General features: G+C 31.9%; 3 protein-coding genes and 1 long non-coding RNA gene across 5 annotated transcripts; 3 read left to right on the forward strand and 1 right to left on the reverse strand.

Moving 5' to 3' along the window:
- The first annotated feature begins 1014 nt into the window (after positions 1 to 1014).
- Positions 1015 to 2400, forward strand: LOC114074685. Its single transcript, XR_003575031.1, has 2 exons — positions 1015 to 1150; positions 2192 to 2400. It is a non-coding gene; the product is annotated as an uncharacterized LOC114074685 (long non-coding RNA).
- A 2919-nt stretch (positions 2401 to 5319) lies between these two features.
- Positions 5320 to 9985, reverse strand: LOC107004187 (gibberellin 20 oxidase 2-like). The gene is given in 4 exon segments (XM_015202428.2): positions 5320 to 5881; positions 6614 to 6679; positions 6682 to 6937; positions 8362 to 9985. Coding segments are annotated over 4 exon segments (1032 nt in total). The 5' UTR covers positions 8808 to 9985; the 3' UTR covers positions 5320 to 5617.
- On the forward strand, positions 5895 to 12029 carry LOC114073867 (zinc finger MYM-type protein 1-like). 2 transcript variants are annotated; one of them, XM_027912841.1, is made up of 3 exons: positions 5896 to 6162; positions 10288 to 10994; positions 11346 to 12029. In XM_027912841.1, exons 2-3 carry the CDS (start codon positions 10310 to 10312, stop codon positions 11549 to 11551), a joined length of 891 nt encoding a protein of 296 aa, XP_027768642.1. In that variant the 5' UTR covers positions 5896 to 6162; positions 10288 to 10309; the 3' UTR covers positions 11552 to 12029. The 2 variants fall into 2 exon arrangements, with proteins under 2 accessions (XP_027768641.1, XP_027768642.1); XM_027912840.1 differs by having other exon boundaries at positions 5895 to 6162; positions 10288 to 12029.
- LOC107003597 lies at positions 11932 to 12699 on the forward strand. Its single transcript, XM_027913065.1, has one exon. It carries the CDS (start codon positions 11932 to 11934, stop codon positions 12697 to 12699), a length of 768 nt encoding a protein of 255 aa, XP_027768866.1.
- Positions 12700 to 13023: the final 324 nt, after the last annotated feature.

A 13023-nucleotide genomic window follows, 5' to 3' on the forward strand; every position in this document is an offset into this window, starting at 1 on the left:
TCTAGCTCTTTTTTAGTTCCTTGCCAAAAAGAAAAGATTATGGTGGTGTGAGAAGCTCAAATCCCTCCGTCGTTTTTTACTTGGCATACCTATTAAGAAAACAACTGATATAGTGAGTGTATCATTTTATCTTTTATTAATTGATAGAATCTTAAATATATTTACTTACTATATTTTTTCAAAATATTAATTCAATGTTAATAAATTGAGGCTATAATAGAATTTTTTTTAAATCATTGTTTAATTTGTAAAACATGACAAGTAGTGGATAATATTTAGCAAGTATATAGGGACAGAAGGAGTGAGTTGTTTGACCTTTTTTCTTAAGAAGAATTGTTTTCAAAGAAAAGTTTTTTTTTTTAAAGCAAACTTTAATTTCAATTTTCATATGACATGATTTAGATCACAAGATTATTGAACATTTTGATGCATTTGACATGTTTCTAATGCTATCTAATTATACAATGTTCATATTATATTTTACTAATTCTCCGTATAATTTGAAATAATTACATATTGTCTCACTAATTATAATTTCATACTCAATTTCAAATTAGCACACCTAGAATATATGTAATTTTGTTATAAAATTTCCTTAAATAGGGAGAGGCGAGCGAGATGGATTATATACTCCACTTGCATGTAAATCACATTAGATATATGTATCTGGAATATGAGATATACACCGAATTTGATCTAAAATACAGATATATAAGGAGAGAAGCGAGTAAGATAAAAGAGAAGCTAGTGAGAGAGTCAATACATGTGAATCTACTTGAATAAATGTATTTAAAATAAATCACACCTAAGTTTAATTCCATGTATTCGAAATACATATTGTATTTGACGCGATCTGAAATCCAAATTTTAGTAAATTCACAACATAGAAAACTCACACAAAGGGGTAATATGCTTTTAAAATAGTAAAATTTATGTTGTTTGCTTTAATTTAACATTACAAGATTTAACTTATTTCTAAAAAACTTTTTATTAAATTAAAATAAATAAATTAAAACGAAGAGAATAAATAATAAGTTAAAATCCATTTCATGCAGCTGCACTAGATCTAGTGGTACTCGGCCTGTAATATCTGCTAGTTTTTGGCTCCATATGGAGGGGCCTCTCTCTGCTTCCCATTGGAGTATTCGAGGTTGGTCAAATGTCTATTTCGTTTGAGAATTTATAAAAAAAATTTTTAAAAAAAATCACTCAGTATTTAATAATTGCATTGGAATTAAAATTAAATTTGAATTGTGTGTTGTAATTTCTTTTTCCAATTCTCGTTTCTTTTTTTAAAAATCAATTTATTTTTTAAAAAATTGAAAATATGCAACTCAAACACAAAATATTACAAGCTCACATGGCCATATGTTCAGTTTTACACCCTAATAGTCGATTTTTTTTCACAGTAATAATTAATATTTATACATATAGAGATGTATAAGAAGTGTGTTGGAGTAATATTTTAATACTAAAATAATATTGAAGTTATTTCATATTAAGTTGTTAATTTCCATCCATTGCACATCCACTTTGGATCTATTTTGATTGATGATATTTGTTTCTCTTTTACTCTTATTAATTGCGGAAGAAAGTGATCATTCACTTGTCGGATTTAATATTCATATTATCTTTCTATTCATTACAAGGGAGAAGTCGTCGCCTATAAATTGTGTAGTCTTACTTTTTGTTGAGTACATAAGAGATGGAGAAGTGATACATCTGCATTGTGTATATATTGAGTTAGTGTAGTGAAAGTGATAGTCGAGACGAAGAATAATAGTCTAAGTCAGTGATAGTCGAGACGAAGAATAATAGTCTAAGTCATCAACTATATCCCTATATAAAAGAGAATATTTATATGTTGAAAAAATGTGTTTTTTTGTGGAGCTTTAAACTTTTTAACTATTTCGGAGTTGTTTGAATTGTACGACGTTGTTGGGTTGTTGCACCCTAAAAGGGACAAGTTTATAGTGATAGAATCAGTGTAAATTATGCCGTAGTAAACTTAAATCTTCTTAAAGAGAACGAGATATCCGTGCTTAATACTTATAAAGGTGCGTATAGTGGCTAAATTGGAGAACACACTCAAATATGAAAAAGAAGGTAAATATTTTCCCCCAAGTATATTGTATGTCGAAATCTCTTTATTGTTTTTGTGTGTTTACTTTTTCACATTTTAAATTTTTAGATAAAAAATCCAGTCCTCTGGACAGCAAAGGAGTTCTTCCTATGGTGGTCCTATATCTGCTAACATATCAACTGGTAAGCTGTAGATATTTGATGTCTTATTATTTTTTGTATGTATATATAAATGTCATCTAGTACTATAAATTAATTTCAATTGTGAACTCCACAAAATTGATGTAATCTAGACGGATCTTAGTGACGGAGTTGAAACTTTAATGAAGAATGCGCAAATCTAAATATACATTCATAATTACTATTTAATCTGTATGTATCATATAATTTTTCAATGAAAAATATGCATTTGACCCAGGGGCGGATTAAGCTTTATGGGTGGGGTGTCACAGCATCCACTGACCTCGATTAAAATTTTGTATATATATGTGTATGAGTATAACAAGTTTTATATCTAATATACCTGCCACCCAATAAACCATATGTTGAATGGTGCAACGGGCAAAGGATGCACCTCTCCAATAGGGTGGCGAGGGTTCAAATCTCCATGACAACAACACTAGGTTTTTTTTATTTGCTTGAGTTTCTCGATCCCCTCAATTAGTTCTTACTTATTTACTTATCTTTAATTGATACGAGTGTTGCGTGATGTTCTATATTAATTACAGATTAATATTAAATTTTGAATTGTCACATAGGATATTAATAAAAAAATAATTAAATGGCCTTTTTTTTTAAAAAAAAAAAAGCTTTTAAAATGATGGATATAATCATGTTAAACCTTTTGAATGCAAAGGTTCTTTCAATCTTTAACGTCAAACTACGTGGATATAATCGGATTGGAACTATAATTTTTTTATTTTTTTTCTCAACTATATGATATCAGATGATATATACAAATTCGAATTTTAAGGAGAAAAATCTCTTATTTTTTCGAAGTTGTAGAAAATAAGGTCTCTTATTCCTAAACAAATATAAAAAAAAATATCATATAGGTGTATATCTTTAATATTATAATATTTAAAAGAAAAAAAAACAGTACTAAAGATGTATATATATATATATATTTGATCAGTGTATAAATATCGAGAAAACTAAATAATCCGAATCATAACCTAAAATGAAGAACCGACCCGTTTATCATTTAGATAATATGACACCCCTAGCTTTTGAATTCTGGATCCGCCTTTGATTTGAGCACCCTTCACTTAAAATGGCTCCGCCCATGCCGGGTCTGTTATTGCTTCCCAAGACTTAAAATGCTTGTGGTTTTGATAATGAATAGCTAGAAAATATTTCTTTGAAAATAAGTTGATTCCTAACTTATTTTGTAGTGTTTGATTTTTTGAGAAGATATCATTTATTTTGGCTAGAAGTAGAAAATACTTTTAAAAGAAAATAGTTTCTAATCTAGAAGTCAAGCTCAATAACTGATTTGAGACCGACCTTGACACGACAACATTCAAGCTGGAACGCGACCCCGACGATCGATTGTCGTCTGACCTTGACACTCGACCCGGAACCTAACATTTGAACTGGAATGTTTACCCGATCTCGAGATTTGAATAGGAACACAACCCCAACGATCAATCCCTTGAGACCCGACCCTTACTCTCAACTCGAGACTGGACAATCAATCCGGGATTCGACATTCAAATATGGGCACGACCTCGACGACCAATTAGGATCCAACCCTCACATGGGACTTGATACCCGACCTTGACTCTCGATTTGGGATACAAAATGCAAACTGAGACACGACTTCTGAACTAGAAATCGACACCGATCTGGACGCGGGAGTTGAGTCTCAAATCGAGAATTATGAGTCATATCTCGAATTAGTATAGAAAATTGGTCTCAGAGACTTGATTTAGGATAGAAAGTTGAGCAGTGAGGTTGAAGAAGAGTTTGGGAAAATATTTTTCTCACTTCTTGGAGGTAAATCATCTTCCTAAAATTTAAAGAAAATAAGTTAATTCATAAAACGTTTCGGCCAATAAAATAAGAAAAAAATTAAAAAAAAAATTAAAAAAATAATATTCATACCACACACAAACTATGGACTTCCAAGAGAATAGGTCATAAGAGAATGAATCAATTATATAAATTCTTGACTAATCACATTTCTCCATTAAAATCCATCATATGTCAATATTAAACAAAATAAAAGTACTAAAAGTTCTCTACTTACATCGAAATCTCTTATAAAAATAGAAGTACTAAAAGTTCTCTACTTACGTCAAAATCTCTTATAAAATATAATACGCCGACATGTTATGGTGCACTGGTGAAAGTACTGCTTCACCCTTATGGTGCACTGGTGAAAGTACTGCTTCAAACTTATTTTGTAGTGTTTGATTTTTTGAGAAGATATCATTTATTTTGGCTAGAAGTAGAAAATACTTTTAAAAGAAAATAGTTTCTAATCTAGAAGTCAAGCTCAATAACTGATTTGAGACCGACCTTGACACGACAACATTCAAGCTGGAACGCGACCCCGACGATCGATTGTCGTCTGACCTTGACACTCGACCCGGAACCTAACATTTGAACTGGAATGTTTACCCGATCTCGAGATTTGAATAGGAACACAACCCCAACGATCAATCCCTTGAGACCCGACCCTTACTCTCAACTCGAGACTGGACAATCAATCCGGGATTCGACATTCAAATATGGGCACGACCTCGACGACCAATTAGGATCCAACCCTCACATGGGACTTGATACCCGACCTTGACTCTCGATTTGGGATACAAAATGCAAACTGAGACACGACTTCTGAACTAGAAATCGACACCGATCTGGACGCGGGAGTTGAGTCTCAAATCGAGAATTATGAGTCATATCTCGAATTAGTATAGAAAATTGGTCTCAGAGACTTGATTTAGGATAGAAAGTTGAGCAGTGAGGTTGAAGAAGAGTTTGGGAAAATATTTTTCTCACTTCTTGGAGGTAAATCATCTTCCTAAAATTTAAAGAAAATAAGTTAATTCATAAAACGTTTCGGCCAATAAAATAAGAAAAAAATTAAAAAAAAAATTAAAAAAATAATATTCATACCACACACAAACTATGGACTTCCAAGAGAATAGGTCATAAGAGAATGAATCAATTATATAAATTCTTGACTAATCACATTTCTCCATTAAAATCCATCATATGTCAATATTAAACAAAATAAAAGTACTAAAATTTCTCTACTTACATCGAAATCTCTTATAAAAATAGAAGTACTAAAAGTTCTCTACTTACGTCAAAATCTCTAATAAAATATAATACGCCGACATGTTATGGTGCACTGGTGAAAGTACTGCTTCACCCTTAACAAAAAGTCTCGAGTTTGAAACCTAAATATAGAAAAAATCTTATTAGAAGCGCCACTCGAATGGGCCCTACAATGCGCCGACAATCATATTTTATATAGAAGGCAAGGGACAAAGTAGATATACATTTAATTTGTTTCTGTTTTTTGCTATGTCTTCTTAGAAGAAAGGAACCAAAGAGTGAAGTTTTGTAGAGTAGCATGATCAGGTCTATAGTGATTTTGTATAAAATAGAGCAAATCAGACCATGTGAAGTCAGGATAAATTCTTGAGTTGGAGACAAGAAGATGTTGTGGGGGTACTATCACTTTGTCTTCCTTTGGACACAAGAAAAAAGCCAAAGATATCCTTTCAACTTGTCTCTTTACAATTGCTCTGTGCAAGCAACTTTTGTATATTCCATTTGATAGTGCCTGCAATTTAATTAAAACAACAAAATATGATTAAATTTTGTAACTATATTACATGTAATATCTACTACATATTTGAGTGTTATATATATATACGGTTACAAAATTTGTTAGTACCTATACTAACATGATACACTTTTAACTTCGTACAAACTTGGTCAAACAGACTATAGAACCTTCAACGTATCTAAGAGATGAAAGGTGAAGTTGCAAGCATTAGATTATAGTACTTTAGCCAGTGTTCCACAACCTCTTCTCTTCATTAAGCTAGCCCTATTTTGGAGGTACAATTTATTTTTACAATGATTAGTTAAATTTAGAATTATCTTTATAAAGTTTTCACATACATACTTGTTCTCTTTATCAAACAAACCCTAATCTTGTTTCTATTTGATATGATATTAAATTAGAAATTGTAGTCATGACATGTTTTTTACATTATTTGGAGCAATTATCTGACCCTATTTCACACAAAAACTCTGATAATCTGGATATTGTTGATAATTTAAATAGTAAAATAGAAAGCCGACTCTCTACCTCTCTTGGGTAATAGTAAGGTATGCATACACTCTACTCTTTCCAGATCTTAGCTACTTAGTCAGATTCCACTGGATTGTTGTTGTTGTTGTGTTGATGATTCATTTCATAATTGACATTCGATTTTGTCGTAGCATACTTTAAAATAATAATAATAATTTGTGAACTAGATCATGACAAATTTAACATTGGACTCACCGTAAAAGTGTCACCAATATTGATGACAAGTGCATCATGCCTAGGTTGGACTGATTTCCATTTGTTATATCAACAAAGACTTCCAATCCTCCAACTTGATCTTGATGAAGAATTGTCAATGAATTTGGATCACAATGAGGTGGAGTTCCAAAGACTAAATTAGGATCTTGACAAGTTGGATGGAAATTACATCTCATTATAGAACTTGTATCTTTGAAAAATTCTTTGTAGTAACATTTATCTACACCAAGGCTTATACCAAGTATCTCCAAGATTAGAAGTCCTACTCTCTTCATTTTCTTGCAGTATCTCTCAAACACCAATCTGTGGGGGAAGGGGGGGGGGAGGGGGGGCAAATGGTCATATGTAATTATAGGATCAATCGACTTCAAAAAATAAGACAGATTACTTGCAACTTTAAAACATATTGACATACAAGTAAGTCTTTATATTAAAATCGACTTACATATATTAAGTCGATTAGGTTTTACTTCCTTTTAACTTATGACACAAATTAAGTGCGTTTTTTTCAAAATACTTACACTATTAAGAGTCTACATCTTTTGTGTATCATTTCAATCTTTTTAACTATCAATATGAAATTTTGTTCACGCACCTGAAAGGTAAATTAGTCTGTAAATATATATTAAATATATTGGAGTTCCTTGAGACAATATATTTGTTCATCTTCCATGATATATTTTAGATCAGCTACAAGGTAGATTGATTTGGTATTCTCTTGACATGTAAAATGATAAATTGAGTGTAATTCTTTTTAATAAATTGATAGTTAAATACTACTAATTTTGTATATGGATAGTATGTAAAATCTTTACATCAACAAATTACATAAATCTAAATTAACATGTCGTGATAAACATAATGTGGTCTTTAAAAATTGCAATGGTGATATAGAAATTGTTCACACTATACCGATAATATATAATTCAAATACATATATAAACGAATAATTAGTAAATATAAAATCTTAAGCAAATACAAAAACTTTGGATATCCCATATACGTTACTATAAAACATGGAATTAAATATGTTAAAGTATCTCCAAGTTAATTGAATATTCTTCTAATTCGACGCTAATTCATAGCTTAATGAGATTAGTATAGAATTTTTGTGTAGCTACGAAACTCTGCCTCACTACAAGAAAACTGTAAATTACGGATTTTTCTGGGAATTAATATGACAATTTGCAGGAAAATAAGTTTTCTGCGAATTTTCATACTAATTCCCAGAAAAATCCTCATGTAATTCACAGTTTTTTTTTAAGTGTCCATCATTAATTCGTTGCTAAAGAAGATTAACATAAAAGAAAATTATTGTTTAGCTATGAAATTTTATCTGAGATACATGTCCTTGTTGGGTTATCCCACATCGGAAGTGGAAGGGGCTGGTGGTCAATTTATAAGTGTGAGGGAAAGCCTCAACCTTTGAGCTAGCTTTTGGGTTGAGAAGGCCCAAGACCACCCAACATTGGTATCAAAGCCCAGGTTATCAACAAGTCTCAGCCCACCGGGAGAAACTGGGTTGTCGTTCTCTCCAGCCCAAGGCCCGATGTGTGAAGGGGGAGATTGTTGGGTTATCCCACATCGGAAGTGGAAGGGGCTGGTGATCAATTTATAAGTGTGTGGGAAAGACTCAACCTTTGAGCTAGCTTTTGGGTTGAGAAGGCCCAAGACCACCCAACAGTCCTCACATTAATTTCAACATAAAATGTGCAAAGAAAACTTACCCCATTTGTTCAAATTCTTTTCCAAGTGGAGATTCAAAGAAATCAACAACAATACCACTCTTATTAGAGCCACAATTTTCATGAAAATTGAAGGATAATGTTTCTTTCCATGGCAATCTTGAAGTAAATCTCTCTGCATGGGCACTTGAATAACCCCATAAACTACCATGTTGTTTTTGAACCTTTAGTTTTACTTCTAATGGAAGCTTAAAGAAATGATTGACATGAGCATGAGCCATGTTAATTAATTGAGAATCAACTCCATGGTTTATAACTTGAAAGAATCCATGGTTCAAGCAAGCTGTTTTCACAAGCATGGACACAGAATTGATGTCTCCAATTAGGTCTATTATTGGTTCACTTAGCTCTTCTTGTGCTTGTATTAAGTCTTCTTTGGGATACATGAATTCTTTAGGTGTGTTGGTTTGTTGATGAAAAGTGTCCATTGAGAAACACAAAAGCGACACTAGACTTGTGGCTCATATATATATGTCCTCCTTTCATTTATAAAGGATTTAAGTTATTTATATGAATATTGTAAAATAAAAAGGTCTTCTGTTTCGATTTTTAGATTTTCATATTAACCTTGCCATGTATGGTTACCTATTATTATAAGTTAAACTTAATAATTATATTAAGACTTTTTTTTTTGGTTTCCCACCAACATTCAAGCCCGACTAAATTCGGATCGGCAGTGTACGATCCGTTCGGGGGTGACGGGGCCAACAGAATTTTCTCCTTACCCTGGGCTCAAACCTGAGATCTCTGATCAAGAATGGATACCTCCCACCAATGTACTACAACCCATGTTGGTATAATATCAGGGGCGGACCCAGTAAGCCAGACGCGGGTGCTCGAGCACCCATTGATTTCCGAAATTTTTTGTATATATATATATATAGAAAATATGATACATATGTTATTATAATTTAAATGAGCACCTATAGAACAAAAGCAGCTGTGGGTGAGCTGGTTTAAACCTCTGCAATAAGAGGCGCGCAAAGCCACTGTCGAGGGTTCAAATCCAGCAGTAGCATTTCTTTTTTTAAATTTTTTCCAGCGAATTTTACACCTGTTTTTTTTTTAAAAAAGTCCTTTTTCTAATTAAGGGCTTATTTAACTCTTCTTTTTAAAAAAAAAAAAATAATTCCAACGAATTTTACGACTTTTTTTTATTTTTATTTTTCCTTTTTCTAATTAAGGGCTTATTTAACTCCCAATTTTGTACTTGTTTTGACTTTTCCTATTCTTACTTGTTTTGACTTTTCCTATTCTTAATTAGTTTAGGTAGCATAATTTTTCTTTCTTTTTTATTTTCAACTTTTCCTATGCTTTTAAACCTTTTGTACTGCCCACTTTTATGGGATTATTTCTCTTAGCAAACTACGAAGTCATTCATTCTTCTTCTTCTTCTTGTTTCAAAGAGAAAACCGTCAGCGTAACTGCCCAACAACAAACTTCAACCTATTTTCTTTTCAAAATCAGAATACAAAAGTAAGGTAATAAAATTTGATGATTGATTAAAGTTAGTTAATGAAAAAAAAGAGTTTGGGAAATTACGTTTTAAGATTTACATTGCTTATGGATGGTACTCTTAAGTCTTAATTCTTAAAATAGATTCCACATAATATTTTTGTTACTTGATAAATAGGTTTAGACTTTAGATTAAAAATATATTTTTTGAATACTTTTGAAATAAATATTTTTCTTACCAATTACTTGATTCAAAAATAAAATTTTAGAATGTATACGTATTTGGTGCTCATTAACTCATATATTGCTAATTATTGCTTGTGGTGTTGAAAAATCAACTAGATATATTAATTGTTGATTGTTGTTTGGGTTATCGATAGAAAATTATAGATTTTGATAAAAAATAATTGAATTATGTGAATTAATTATGTGATAATATTATTTTTTTTGTAGGAATTTATCTTTATAAATTGAGATGGATAAGTATGTCACAAGATCGAAAATTGGGTATCCAAGTTCTAGCTCTACCAATCCATCTACTGCTTCAACCATAGCTTTTAAAATTCAAAAGAAAATATTTATTTCAGATGTTGATTTAGCATCTCTTGAAGCTGATCCGGGAATTAGAAAGCCCATTGCAGAGTATAATCCTAATATACGTGATGATATTAGGAGATATTATATTCTTAAAAAGCCTTGCCAACCTAAGGATCATAAATTTCCTAAAACTAAGTTTGGGAAGGAAATGCGGCAATTCTTTCCTAATTGGTTTAAGGATCGTAAGTGGTTGGAGTATAGCATAACAAAAGATGTTGCATTCTGTTTGTGTTGCTACTTGTTTAAAAATGAATATGAAAGTCGTGGAAATGTGGTTGATGCTGCTTTTACGAAAACCGGCTTTAGAGCTTGGAACAAAGCTACAGAAAGATTTAGAGCTCATATTGGAGATGTAAATAGCATCCACAACAAGTGTTTCAACAAGATGCTTGATTTGATGGATCAATCACAATCAATACGCACTTCATTTGATAAAAAATCCAAGAAAGAAAAAAGTGAGTCTCAACATCGCTTGAGTGCTTCAGTTGATGTGACAAGATTTCTCTTGAAATTAGGATTATCATTTCGTGGACATGATGAGAGTCGATCTTCTTCAAATAGAGGTATTTTTCTTGAACTTTTGCAATGGTATGGAGATATTAATAAAGATGTTGGAAGCATTATTTTAGAAAAAGCTCCAAAAAATGAAATGATGTGTTCTCCAAGTATTCAAAAGGATATTGTTGATTCTTGTGCTAAGGAAACAATCAAATTTATTCTTGAAGATTTAGATGGGGATTATTTTGGGATATTAGTCGATGAATCAAAAGATATATCACACAAGGAGCAAATGGCACTTGTTTTGAGATATGTTAACAAAGAAGGAGAAGTGATAGAACGATGTGTTGGTATTGTTCATGTTAGTGATACATCTGCTTGTTCATTAAAGGAATCAATCTACTCTTTTCTTTCAGATCACTCATTAAGTCCATCCCAAATACGTGGGCAAGGTTATGATGGAGCTAGCAATATGCAAGGACATCTAAATGGTCTTAAAACTTTGATTTTGGATGAGACTCCATCAGCATATTACATTCATTGTTTTGCCCACCAATTGCAGTTAACATTAGTGGCTCTTGCAAAGAAGGATTCAAATGTAGATGATTTTTTTTTTGCTTAGTTACTAATGTGTTAAACATTGTTGGAGCATCTTTTAAGCGCAGGGATTTACTTCGGAAGCACCAAGCTGAACTGTTAGAGGAGTTGCTCATATCAGGAGAAGTGCATACCGGGCGAGGATTAAATCAAGAACGTGGACATCAACGACCATGTGATACTCGTTGGGGTTCTCATTATAGAACATTAGATAATCTTATTGTTCTATTTCCATCAGTTATTCATGTGCTTGAATTTACTGGATGCGAGTGTCCAAACTATACTGATAGACTTCTTGCTAAAACTCTTGTGGATACGATTAAGAAATTTGATTTTGCCTTTATGCTGCACTTAATGTGGAAAGTTCTTATGATGACAAATGAATTGAGCTCCTCATTACAAAGGATGGATCAAGATATTGTCAATGCTATGGGATTTCTTGCTCTTACAAAGCAAAGATTACAAAATATAAGGGATAATGAATTCGAATCATTAATGGATGATGTCTCTTCCTTTTGTGATAAACATGATATAGTCATTCTGGAGATGAATGCTAGCTACTTTCCTGGAAAGTCAAAGCGTAAAGCTCTTAATGTTACATATTCTCATCATTTGCGTGTTGAAATATTTTATGTTGTTATTGATTTGCATCTTCAAGAGCTTAATAATCGTTTTGATGCTGTGAGTACTGACTTACTTCTCGGTATGGCTAGTTTGAATCCAGTTAATTCATTCGGTAGTTTTTATAAAGGCAATATAATGAGGTTGGCTGAATATTATATGAATGAGTTTGACAGTAACAAGCTTCGGGATCTCAGTTTTCAGCTTGATAGCTTTATAGTTTATGCTCGTGGTTCTGATGAGAGGTTCTTCAACTTGAAGGGAATTAGTGATCTTGCTAAAGTATTGATCAAGTCAGATCTACATCAAACTTGGCCACTTGTTTATTTACTTATCAAGTTGACTCTCATTCTTCCCGTTGCTACTGCTTCTGTGGAACGAGCTTTCTCATCCATGAAGTACATTAAAAATGAACTCCGTAATAGTATTGGTGATGAATTTTTGAATGGTTGTTTAGTTTGCTATGTAGAGCGTAAGATATTTGCAAATGTAAGTAATGATGCAATTATTTATCGTTTTAAACATATGAAAAGTCGTCGAGCACAATTCTGACTTGACCAATTAGTAGTTGGTCATTGTGACTTGTAAGTAGAGGTTATTTTTTTATAATGATAATATTGATCTTTGTTTTTTTTGTTTTTTTTTATTAAAGAGTTTAAGTCAGTATACATTTACTTTTTTTATTAAAGAGTTTGAGTTAGTATACATTTACCGTTTGTGATTGCTAACAAGTTTATGTTAAAGGAAGTGAGCACCCACAACCTTTAAATCCTGGAATCCTGGATCCGCCACTGTATATTATTAAGACTTCATACCGTCACAGATCTACAACTCATTTATAAACGTTAAATTTATGTCTAGATAAAAAGAAGGGCA

The sequence above is a fragment of the Solanum pennellii genome, chromosome 11, assembly GCF_001406875.1.
Source record: "Solanum pennellii chromosome 11, SPENNV200".
NCBI classification, from domain to species: Eukaryota; Viridiplantae; Streptophyta; class Magnoliopsida; order Solanales; family Solanaceae; genus Solanum; species Solanum pennellii.

What these genes read in the sequence shown, in the direction of transcription:
- LOC114073867 (XM_027912840.1), top strand. Translation starts at nt 10,310, where the DNA reads ATGGATAAGTATGTCACAAGATCGAAAATTGGGTATCCAAGTTCTAGC.
- LOC107003597 (XM_027913065.1), top strand. Translation starts at nt 11,932, where the DNA reads ATGGATCAAGATATTGTCAATGCTATGGGATTTCTTGCTCTTACAAAG.